The sequence below is a fragment of the Anarrhichthys ocellatus genome, unplaced genomic scaffold (genome assembly GCF_004355925.1).
Source record: "Anarrhichthys ocellatus isolate YVR2014 unplaced genomic scaffold, GSC_Weel_1.0 scaffold1, whole genome shotgun sequence".
NCBI lineage: Eukaryota > Metazoa > Chordata > Actinopteri > Perciformes > Anarhichadidae > Anarrhichthys > Anarrhichthys ocellatus.
Genome location: NW_022280031.1, coordinates 13,891,713 through 13,904,040, shown reverse-complemented (window position 1 = coordinate 13,904,040; position 12,328 = coordinate 13,891,713). Strand labels below are relative to the sequence as shown.

At 47.0% G+C, this 12,328-nt stretch overlaps 1 protein-coding gene across 1 annotated transcript; it reads left to right on the top strand.

Annotated features, from left to right (window-relative positions):
- The first annotated feature begins 9,974 nt into the window (after positions 1-9,974).
- On the top strand, positions 9,975-11,241 carry id1 (inhibitor of DNA binding 1, HLH protein). The gene is given in 4 exon segments (XM_031843768.1): positions 9,975-10,031; positions 10,033-10,084; positions 10,087-10,478; positions 10,676-11,241. Coding segments are annotated over 4 exon segments (522 nt in total). The 5' UTR covers positions 9,975-9,989; the 3' UTR covers positions 10,712-11,241.
- Positions 11,242-12,328: the final 1,087 nt, after the last annotated feature.

Below are 12,328 nucleotides of genomic sequence, written 5' to 3'. Positions count from 1 at the left end.
GGGTCACAAATGGCCGTGGAGTTGACCGAACTGTAGAGCGAGAGTGATACTGTAAAGATAAGGGATAAACAAACACACTGTAGGGCAAAAAGCATGAACCAAAACCTAGAAATGCTGAGTCACTGGAGTTCTGCGGACTGTTATGTTCCCAGCTCGGTGTTGACATCGAAGGGAGGAGTGATGAGCTGAGTGGTTACAACAACACCGTCACCAGCAGCACTGTGAAGCCTACTGTCTGTCTGATAAACACATGACTCTGACAGGGCTTTTTGGTCAAGCCCTTCTAGCCATCTAAAGTCTTAGTGAAGCACAAAACCATTCGGCGAAGAAAAGAATGACTAAGTCGTGCACCTGCCTCTCTTTCAGGGTAACACAGCCAGCACACTGACAGGAGGGAAGGGGGTGAGAGGGTTGTATGAAGAAAGAAAAAGAAGGAATTTCCAAGGACAGGGAAGATGTTGCGAAATCATATTGCGCATGTGGCCTGCACAGCTGCAGAGGGAGTGAATCGCTTCATGTGTAACAGCATGAATCACCAGAAAAGTTTCCTCAGAAGTCAGTACATGCTTTCGGCTCTCTTTCTCTCTCTCTCTCTCTCTCTCTCTCTCTCTCACTCCCTCTCACACACTCCTCTCTCTCCTCTGTTTTCCATACCTCGCCTTGTTTATCACAGGTGCAAGCAGTGAAGTAAGCTGACTAGATTATCCACTTTTGCAATCTATGATCACACCCTGATCTCACAGCAGTGTGCACACACACACAAAAACACACACCTCAGTATCACAATGAACAATGCTGAAGTCATCCAAAGTCTCTTCATCAGCATGAGATCATGTGGCACATATAACCCACATCGCTCACACACTTCCTCCTTCCCCCCCCCCCCCCCACCTCCGCACTCTAACGCAGGTGGCTGACTGCAGCAGCCGGAGCAGCATTCCTGCTCGGTTGTTAAGTGACATCTCCTCTGTAGAAGTGTCCTCATCCTCATCCAGGAAAATGAGATGCCTCACAAGCTTTTGTTTTACCTCACATGGATCTCGTTGAGATTTCCTTTTCTTCTTAATGTCTGGAATGCTTATGGGGGCTGCTTTGGGTCAGTGCACCTACAGCATATTGCTGTAGATGTCTTATTTTTATTGTTAGCGTTTTGGCTGCTGCGGCTCACAAAAGGCCTGGTCACGTCAGCATTTAAATGGCAAAATTTGGGGCCAAAATCAATTCATCTACATCTACAATAACTGTTTTATTTTACGAGATTTTACGCTGTTGACCAAATAGCAAGCCACCTTGACAGTGCTGACCTTTGAGGAAATGGAGGGCTAGATGGTCCAGAAACGAGCAAGCTATCGTTTACTATTAGCTGTGTTTCAACATCAAGTTTTTACTTAGCATCATAAACTTCTCCACAAAAAAGGAATGCTTTTTTCAGACAGATATGAGACAGGAGTCAATGGTGCAAAAGCATCTTTTGAATAGTCTGTGTCAATGTATTGTTCCATTAGCAACCAAGCTAACAAGCTTGAAGGGCTTCTATCCACCTACGATAACCCTTATTGTGTAAAATGATGTACAGCCTGAGGACAAACTATTGTGACTGAGCTGTGCTAGCATGTTAGTTGCTAGCTAGCTTAGAAGTTAGCTTGCCAGCTACAGTAGTTCTCCAGCTAGCCCTGCAAAAAAGTCACCAAAATTCATAAGAAACATATTTCTTATGAATTTTGCTGTGTCGCTCTCTAAAATGACAGAGCTTTAAAAGTGATTGTTCAGAAAACATTTGGCCTCCAAAAGAGAAACTGCGTGTTGAAAGGAGGAGCGACCTCATGAAGTGGAGAGGCTGCCGACATCTTTATCCGTCAAAGCTTTGGCTCTGATGCTAAATTGACAGCTTTAGAATGTGTCTTTAATGCTAATTCAATAGCTAAATCCACCCCGAGCCGGGCTAGCTGGAGTGCCCTGTAGGGCAGCGGTGTTATCCAGGGTCCCTAAGGACTGTCCAGTGCTGCTCTGTGTGGTCCAGCCCCCCCAGGAGAGGGCTGGGGATGGGGGGCTTCGGGCCTCTGCCTCCCTCTCCTCCTTGTCCTCCTTTGATATCAGGAGTGCTGGAATGGAGGAGCAGAAATGGAAGGGAGAGGGGGGGGGGGGTCTCCCTAGTTGCCAAGCGAACGCCATATGGGCAGCTCACTGGTGTTACTGGGGGCCCGGGGAAGTTCCCAGAATTCACATGATAATGAAGCCTGGGGCCATTCACAGTGCTGGCCTAAAGCTGGGCCTAAGAGCTTTTGATAGCCCCCAGCAGCCTGTAGGCCTGCCCACCCCGGGCCCAGCCAGCTTTCCTGCCAGGCCCAAACCACCTGTTTGATTTTCCCAGGGCCCTGCCACAGCGGAGGGAGAGGAGAGAAAGAGGGAGCAGAGAGGAGGAGGGGAGGGGCAGCAAAGGAATGTCTCCCTCTTATTTTGTCACTGAGTGTGTACTTCCCATTCACTTCCTCTTTATAATCCTCCGGCCCTCCCCTCACGTGCACACACGCATACACACTGTTGCATAGACACAGGCGTGCACGCGAACACATGCACCCGAGTGTAACCTAGATGCACATACGCACACACCCCTGCTGACCCGCACACAGGCTCTTTCGCCTTTTGTTAAACCCCCTGAAACAATCCCAGGGAGAAGAATGACGTTTAAAAGTAGGGCACCTTCTGCTGCATCGAAGTTTCACACAAGCAGATTTCTGGAAGTGGGCCCTGGGTTAAAAGCAGGGCACTTGTCTTAGATGTTTGTCTCTCGATTCTACATGGGAACCAGGGGAGGGTCCATCCTGGGCGGCTGAGGGGACTGGTAGTGGAGGGACATGGGGGGGTTGGATAAGAGGTTGATGGAGACTGGGGTGGGTGAGAGGAGGGAACAGGGAATGGCGCTTGTGGCTGTTGCGGGGGGTCGATGCATGTTTACAAGAAGGGCACATTCCTCTATCGTGAGAATGGCTGGTCGATGCACAGCAATAACACCGGGACAACAGACAGGGCAGATGGCCCACAGGCCTCCCTTACTGTAGCCACAGCACATGAAAACAAACGTCCAATCCTTGCTTGTTGCCTTGTCAAACAATCAAAGGTTGAGTGGTGGAGCAATATGAATGCGTCTGTTTAATTTAGCTACGGGGCCTAAAATGACATTTACATACAACCCGCTGACTGAATGAGTGCTCTCTAATCCGACAAGAATTTCTGCTAGAATATTTCCTGTTGGGAAATCATGTGATGTGATCACAGCAGCAAAACAAACACACACACACACAGGGTGGTGCACAGGTGTGCAGATGTGACGCTGTGTACTCTGCAGCCAGCTCTAGTTTGTGGTGTTAGAGGCGGGGCAGCGTTCCAACAGTTTAACCTGAAATGCTACCTTGCTGGGGGCTAAACACCTGCGCTGCACTCACAGCAAGTGAGAGAAAAGGTAAGAGAGGATGGGGGTGGAGGGGGTTTACACCTGAGATGCTGTGTTTACCCCCAACCCTTACCGAAACAGGGTCTCTGGTTACTATAGTCTGTTCTTAGAGCTGTTCTTTTAACACATTATTCAGGTCAGGTGTACAGGGGACATCTGCATAGAAAACATCACAATAAGTCTGTGCTGCAGCCCTATTGACTGTGACAAGAATACACGCACCTACACCTGTTGCACCTGCACTGCCTTCTGTAGGGCGCATGAATGGATAGCCAGATTCCCACACCCAAGAAAATTAACTTCCTCTCGCTGTTGTGCCCCCTATACAGCTTTCATATAAAGAAACAACAAACAAGGGGCGAAACTTGAGCAGGCTCAGATCACAGCTGAACCAGCAGAGGCTGTTAAGGTGGGACTTTAGTGTCAAGAGCATCAGGAGAGAGAAACAAAAACTCCCCGAGGCCCAAATAACTTGATTATACCCGCTCCACAATCAAAACAAAAGTGGCAGGCCCAATCTGTTCACTGTCAATGGCGGCTCTCATTTGTCAAGCCCATCCAAGAGGTTGGTTCTCAGGCGACTCGCACAATGCCCAATGACAAACAGGAGGGCTCTCCTTTTAGCCCTGCCTGCCACCGGGAAGCCCATCTGAAGTATTAATCTTTGGGTGGAAGAGTGGAGGAGAGGGCTCAGCCTGGCCCAGCCATTGTCCCCAGTCCTGGGCCCTCTGAATGGGGCTTTGTCAGCTCCCCAGCTGCCACTGTCCATGCTCCATCTTTGGGCTTTGGCTCCCATGTCCCCTGGCCGTGCTGACTGGACGCCTCTGTGCAGCTGTGGGGATGTGCGGGTTTGTGTGTGTGTGTGTGTGTGTGCGTGTGTGTGTGGGATGGAGAGAGAGGTCAGGTGACAGACCATTCCTCTCACACAGACACACACTGGCGTGGCACTACGTGGTCATTTCAAAGTAGTGAATTCTGTTACCATGGAATCCGAAAACAACTGGAATGAGTCCCCGCCTTTAATACATCAGTTCACTTTCTTAACACAAGTTCTATTGGGGAATAGAAAAATTAGGTATTTATCTCCATGGCTCTTGATTTCATTGCTCTTTTTGTCGATTTGATTGAATCACAGGAAAACTCTCAGGGGAATTTGCTGGTGACCTCTCACCTCTCACCCTTTTATGTTGGGTGTTGATGATGACAACCTGGGCTTGATTTCATACACTTGATTAACTCAACTAAATGTCTTCATTAAATGATATATGCGTATATATATATATATATATATATATATATATATATACATCCAGTCCAACAAGGCTGTCTGGGGTGTAAATGAGTAACCGCTGGTGATAGACAATGCTAGAGCTGATCTCATGGTTCCCCAGAAGCAGTTATTTGTTTGTCCCTCATCTCCCTCCTATAGTAGGGGGCAGCTGGCCAGCAGCATTCAGGATTGTCCCCCATGGGCATCCTCTGGCCACCAGCTGGGAACAGCTGGTCCCCCCTTCTGCTACCAGTGGACCCTGGGCCCTGCTGGAAGTCCTGGAAAGGAGAAGGCCTCATAGGATCTGACAAACAGGCCGCATTCACTCGTAGACAGGTTCTGCTAATGAAGAGGCCTCATTAGGCCACATTTACAGTTTCTATAGAGGTGCACCTATTGTTTGGTCCAAGAGGGGAGCAATAGCCCGGGGGCTCCTCAGAACAATGGAGCACCTCATCAGGTTGCGTTGCCAGTTTCACCGTTGCCTCGGCGCAAAGTCAGATGTAACTCACCGACCATCCCCTGTGTGATGTCAGCGGCAAACTGTTGCTAAAGTGAAAGAAGTAGAGGGAGGGGTGAGGTGGGGTTGTGAAATAGTTGCTTCTGGTAGTGGTGGTGGTGGTGTGGTGTGGGGGGGGTGGTGATGACCAGTGGACGGAAAAGAGACTCTGGCATTATTAGATTTGCAACAAGCCGTAACACTGTCTCCCATTGTGCATCCCTCCAACCCTGCCCTCCCCCAAGCCCCTGACTGTAAAGAACACTACCCAGGATCCCCTCCTGCTCCTCCCTCTCACCCCCTCCTCACCCAGCCTCACCCCAGCACCCCACACCCCCAACTAAAGCTCTCTCTCCAGGCAATTGCCACTGGAGTGGAAAGTATTCCAGAGCACAATGCCTATGCTCTCAATGGGTGCTTTAGCATGCCACCAGTGCGCTGTCACCAGCAGATGGGGAGCTAATTAGAAGCCATTAAAGGGCTTTGATAGTGTGTGTGGGAACCAGGCAGAGGGAGATGGCCACAGGGGTGTAAAGGAGGGGTGAGCTCTGGGTCCGGTGAATGCGCACACATAAACGCGCGAGAGAGAAGGAGATAGAGAGAGACCAAGCTGTCCCTGCGAGTCCTCCCGGGCCAAGGACACAGAGCAGAGGACACCTGTGGGGCTTCAAGGATCTCTGTGAGGCTTTGCCGCACATCAACTATCCGATGGAGATAGTGTTCCTGTAACTTGCCCCTGGCTTTCAGGGAAGGGCATCTATCCACCCACCCAGTCTGCTGCCTGCACACAGGAAAAACACCAACCAGGCAGCGAAGGCTCCAGCCGGTCTGTGCTGCTGATGACACATCTTTGAACCAGGACTCCCACAGGAAGTGACTCCCAACCACCGGTCCTCAGTCATTACAGAGGGTGGGCGGCCCAGGGAGGTGCCAGGCCACGGCGGGGACATACCAGGAATCCAGGGCAGAAAACATACACAACGCACACCCACAGAAGCCGTGACACACACAGTATACAAAACCTCCCATTCAGCGCAAACTTCCTCCACCTGAACCTGTGACTGATGAGTCTTGGACGTCCACCAGTCAATCATCACTCAGCTTGTGAATAGAGATGTGACGCTGTGGTGTAGCAAATGCTTTTGTATCCGACACCGCAATCACCCCTCCCAGTCCCATGTGAGCCTCTCCACACACCTGCACACAGGTGTGATCATTATCAAGCAAACAGGAAGAGCGTGACAGGGAACTGGAAACTAATCCCACAGCTGCGAGGAGATGGCCCATGTGTGCGTGTGTGTGTGTGTGTGTGTGTGTGTGTTTGTGTGCATGTCAGTAACAATTGTTGAAAACTTGCATGTGGAGCTCTCCTCTCATAATCAAATTCCTGACCATTTCTTTTCATCAGTGCCTCTCAATAATCATGCTGAAGTGAAATCCTCCGTCTAAGAAAACCATTTATTCTCCTCTACCATTATTGTGCTTCGGTCACTTTCATGTTTCAGGAAGTAGTAAGCACACTACTTATTGTCCCCGCAGCAATAATAACAGCAGCAAAAGTGTGAAAGCATTTCTGGAATTTCCTCTGAGTGAATTCCCGCACCAGCTTCCTGTAAGTGTGCTTTTGTAGATCTATTTGCTGTGGCGATAAAGAGGGCGTATCAGCTAATAACGTTTCCTCTCCCCCAAATGGAACAATTTATCCTGAAAAACACTACTGGGAAACGGTTTGTGTGCTGGAACAAATATAGCACAATGTCCTGAACAAAAGAAAGACAAGTGTTGCTTTTTCTGCATGCAGGACGTTGCAACAGCACTGTCACAAACAGTAGCCTGTCGCAGCAATAAAATAGCAAGTGATAATCGGCTCTCGTGTAATGAGTCCGCTGGGAGGTGAATTCTGTGTCAGCGATGGAGGAGGGAAAGGGGAGCTGGGAAAGGGCACTGCCATTCTGTCAGTTAAAATCAGGAGCTAATATGTTTCACTTTTCTTTCCCCTCCTCTGCCTCTTCCCTCTGTCTTCCCTCTCCCCTCGCCTTGATGTGCTGTAAACAGGCTAAAAAGGGCCCAGCTGTGTGGAGTTATTGTTGGTGTCAGTAGGAAGTGCTGATAGCTTTTGCAGCTGAACAAAAGCTGGATGAGGGGAGTGGAGGGGCGCTCCAGACACTGTGGCTCCAGCCTAGATTCTCTCCCACAATCCCTGCACCGCACTCCCATTGTTCTGCCCAACCACCCCCCCTACCCCCTCTCCCCTCTCCGCCCTGTCAGCTGCGACCTAGGACAGAGGGCAAAAAAAGAGAAAGAGAAAAAAAAAAGAAGAAAGTTTCTTAAAAAGTTTTTACAGGCTTCTGTGACAGTGAGAAGAAACGAGCCCGGTGGTAGTTAACTTTGTTACAAGACAGCGAAGCAATACCGATGTTATCTTGGGTCTGGTACAACATCTGTGCCGATATAAGAAAGGGGCTCTTTAAATGGCATTTGTATTAAAATGTGAAGAGAACAAGCTGTTTTGAAGTCCCTCAATATGCAAATGATTTTAAAACGTGATGGAAAACTGTGCAGCGCGTCGGTCAGTTCAATACCTAGAATATTAATGATGCTCTATAAACTAAATCTAAAATTTGCAAAAACATGCATTTATTAACTGGTACGTTTCTGATCCTAAATGCAAGACTTCGTTTATAAGCATAACATATGGTCTTATACAGTGGTGGAATGTTACTAATTTACTCAAGTAATGTGCTTAGTTACAAGTTTTGAGGTTCTTCAACTTTACTTAATTATTTCTATTTTATGCTACTTTATACTTCTACTTCATTAGATTTCAGAGGACAAAACTACTTTTTTTTACTGTATTTCACAACTAAAGTTACTGGTTACTTAAAATATTCTGATGTGATGGAATGCTATAGATTAGCATTCAGATCAGTTCAAAATATGAAGAATAGCTTCACATTGGCCAGCTACAACGTTTAAAATACGTGGCACACGTTAGATCAGTCATCTAATTATTTAAGAAACAATAACATGACAGACAGGATCCATAGTCTTAATTAATGAGTGTTGAAACTTTTCACACTTTTAGCACATTTTGCTTATAATATTCAAGAATTTTATTGAACTACGTTTTGGAACGATAGCAACTTACGGAGAGTTCATTTTAGCATTTATACTTTTACTTGAGTACGGGATCCTAATATACTTCTTCCACTTATTAGCTGCTGCAATATCATAGAGGAAAAACTTTTTTTTCAGTTAATTTAAGTAATAAGTCAATAAATTAAGTAATACAAATGGGATTTGCATTCACTTATTTTGTTATTCCTAAAAAAATAATTGAATAATATTTAAATAACTTTTATTAATTGAATGCATGATGTAGTCCACACTATTTGATATAATACATGATCATGTTGGAAAAAGGTGTAAACTGCATAACTGCAAATAAAATGCATGGAATCAAATGATTAAAAAAATAAGTTTTTAAGTAACCACATGTGACATGCAGAAGTCAAAGGGCGATGTGGTGGAATGCGACAGTTATTTTGTGTAAAAGTGCGGCAACAACATAATGGCGAAGCCTCTCCCCTCCTCTGACAGCCCGGGCTCTGCAGGTGCGCTGGGCGGTAATCTCACCCCGCTGCTTTAAAGTGATAAATGAACGACAAAGCTCCGGAGCCGGTTTGTTCTCAGGGTCTCCGCGCGCCACGCAGGTGAATGGAGGAGTGCGGAGTGCGAGCCCTCTTGTTTGACGTCTCCATGGAGACCGCCCGAGCGGCGCCAGGCTGACAGGCGTCAAGGCTCGGATGAATGGGTGACGTCACCGCGCTGGCGCCTGCCAGTCTGCTCGGGCTTGTTTGGACAATCTGGGGGGAAGATTCGGAACAGAGCGATGCGATCTGAGTGTGCACACAAGGCTGAGCACACACTGCAGAAACATGTGAAGGAATCCGTGAAGCTGCTGCTCACACTGGGCTTCCTTCAGCACAAGGAACCAGGAAAAGGAGAGTCTGTGCTGCAAGAAAAAAAAGTGCAGTTTGTGAGCATAAAGGGAGCTTTGAGTTTAAAAAAAAAGAAAAAAAGCAGAGATGTTGTCCTGGGAGAGAGAAGTGGTGTGGGAATTAGGTTCGCAGCATATTTTCTAAAACAATCAACAATCTGTCCTCAAATAAGTTGAATAAGATGCCAATCTCTTTAGCATTCCACACTGTTATACAAAATACAGCTTTTTTTCCTACACAAACTTCATCATCCTGAACTAATTAAAGTTAACAAAAAGTGAATGTTTTCCCATAATTGTTTGGCCACTCTATGCATCCAATTGTCTTATTTGACTGTACTATTGTCATCCACATCTGCAGCAATTGTGAGAGGCAAATCTGGGGCACGGTGGCAGCCTAATTATCATTAGCCATTCATCCTATTCATCCTGTCCCATCCCACACACATTCTCACAGTGCCTACCCCGGCATTCACCACCCCTTAGCTGTCCCCAGGCTATCTACACCTGCAGAGTCCCCAAGCCATGGACAGCTGGATTCCCACATATTACCCATAAAAGACACACATTTGTTTCCATTTGTAACGCCATCCCTCAAACAGATTGTAAATCCCGATAACCAGGCGAGAGCTGTCATTGGCTCAGAGCGCTGTTGTGGACCGACCCATCAATACAAACGCTGCCGTCTCATTGGCCTGCTGTCTTCAAACAGGACGGATCTGGCACGCCCCCGACTGCTGCTCTGCTATAAAGACGAGGAGGCTTACCCATGTGGATGTTGCGAACTGTCAACATAATCTTGCCAAGATCTTTTAAGAGGAGGAGAAGCCTCATTGCTCAACTACTTTATTGCATTCCCTCGGCATCTTTGGAAACTACACTTTCTACACTAATCATGAAGGTTGTCGGATCTACCTGCGCCCTGAAGAGCAAGGTCGGCGGAGAGGAAATGGTGCGCTGCCTGTCCGAGCAGAGCTTGAGCATCGCCAAGTGCAAGATTCCGCTGCTGGACGAGCAGATGAGCGCCTTCCTTCACGACATGAACAGCTGCTACAGCAAATTAAAGGAGCTCGTGCCCACGCTGCCCACCAACAAGAAGGCCAGCAAAGTGGAGATCCTGCAGCACGTCATCGACTACATCTGGGACCTGCAGGTCGAGCTCGACGAGCCGGAGAAGAGCCGCCATCACGCCGCCAGCAGCGTCACGCGCACACCGCTGACCACTCTGAACGCAGAGATCGCTAGCATCGCAGTGGAGGTAAACATCTCTCCACATATACTGCAGAATAAACCCGAGAGTGGTTCAGTGTGATTGTTCGGTGTGTTTGAACGTCAGTACGCGTGCGTAAAAATGCCATGGCCGTGCGTAAACGTTGTTTTTACGCACCGGTTTGCTTCATATCCATGTAAAGCAAATGTACTAATCAACTATTGTTTTCCTTTCCCCCTCTGCAGAATGGATGCTCAGACGACAGGATTATGTGCCGCTAAGAGCTCGTGGAGCATCGCACCATCAACCCATAGCGCGCACTGCGAAGAACGAACAAGGCTATCTGATGTGACTTCTCAACCACATCTATTAAAAAATAAACCTTGAACTATGTAGGGACGTTTCAAACTCCCAATACTAGACGTTGTGTGGACATCCTCCGACGACGAGGATCTCTGTCACTCGAGGCTCTCGATTCATCAGAGGGCCCTGAGAGAATGAAGAAGAAGACCGGCGGTGTCCAGATATAGACTGGGTTAGCCGGGGGACCAAGACATGTTCAGTGCAACCAGCATCGCTCGTTGCTTGTAGAGTTTCTAAAGAAAGCTAATGTTTCTGTTACGCTCTTTGTATCTTTGTGTAAACCATGTAGAGATGTTCAACATTTTGTGAAAGATAAAAAAGTAAATTTCTCAGATTCCTGAGCGACAAAACTGTATTGTATATTACAATGCCACAGTATGTGAAAATATTGTTTTCTTACAATGTACCTTATTCGTGTTTTTATTAAAACAAGACAATTATTTTTGAACAAGACCTCATCTGTGTCCTGGTGTGTGTGTGTGTGTGTGTGTGTGTGTGTGTGTGTGTGTGTGTGTGTGTGTGAGAGAAAGAGAAAGTTATTAGTTGCTGCATCACAACAACTATCAGGAGATTCTCAGTTTTGATTTCTCTGAAAACACTAGACGTGAAACATGACACAATCTGGTGGTTGTTATGGGCTGTTATAGACGTATTATTCCTGTGATTAATAGCAGACCTACCCATATTCATAGGAATGGCTTATCTTGACGCTGACTTGAGTACTAAGGGAGTGCGAAGTGGTTGTCAATAAAAAAAAGTGCTACACCTAGAAGGAGCTGTTAAGTCTTTGAAACACGAAACTAAAGCTGGAGGTCAATAAATGGCTCCCAGCCAGTTAAATTGGTAATTTGCCTCTCTATGGGTCGTTACCGTATCACATTACCAGAGGAAGTCTCACGTTAAATCGTCAAGTCTAAAGATCTTGACAAATTGAGGCAGTTTGAAATTAAGTTTAGGATTAAATAAAACAATCGCAGTCATGACAAAACGTGTTTTTTTTTCCAATTCTACATTCAATTTACAAATGAATTAAGTAAATAAAACAAGATAACTGGTTTATTAGGCAGGACAAGCTGAAATGAATACGATTCAAAAGTTTGTTTAACTCCATAAAACAGCCATTTAAATATGGTGTTTCAATATGTTATCGTATAAATCAGCAGTTTCAGTCTCTCCCCCGGCACCGCAGGGGTTAAAATGGCTTTGGCGAAGCGATTCGTTATAAGATTTATTCTGTCTCCCTGGTGCAATGTTTTTCCCATTTCCCTGCGGTGCGATGCGCACAGCTGCAGCCCCGGCCTGGCCAGTGTGTGATTGTGTTTGTGTGATAGCTTTGTGCCAAGGGCAGGGGAGGGCGGCGGGGCCCAGACTGAGCGGCGCCTCGGCACACCTGGGGAAGTTCAGGTTAAATAGCTCCACATTCCTCAACACACAGCTGATTGAAACATTAACAAACAGTAATCCACGGGCCAGGCCGCAGATGGGCCGGGAACCACGCCAACACTCCGAGAGAGAGAGAGAGAGAGAGAGAGAGA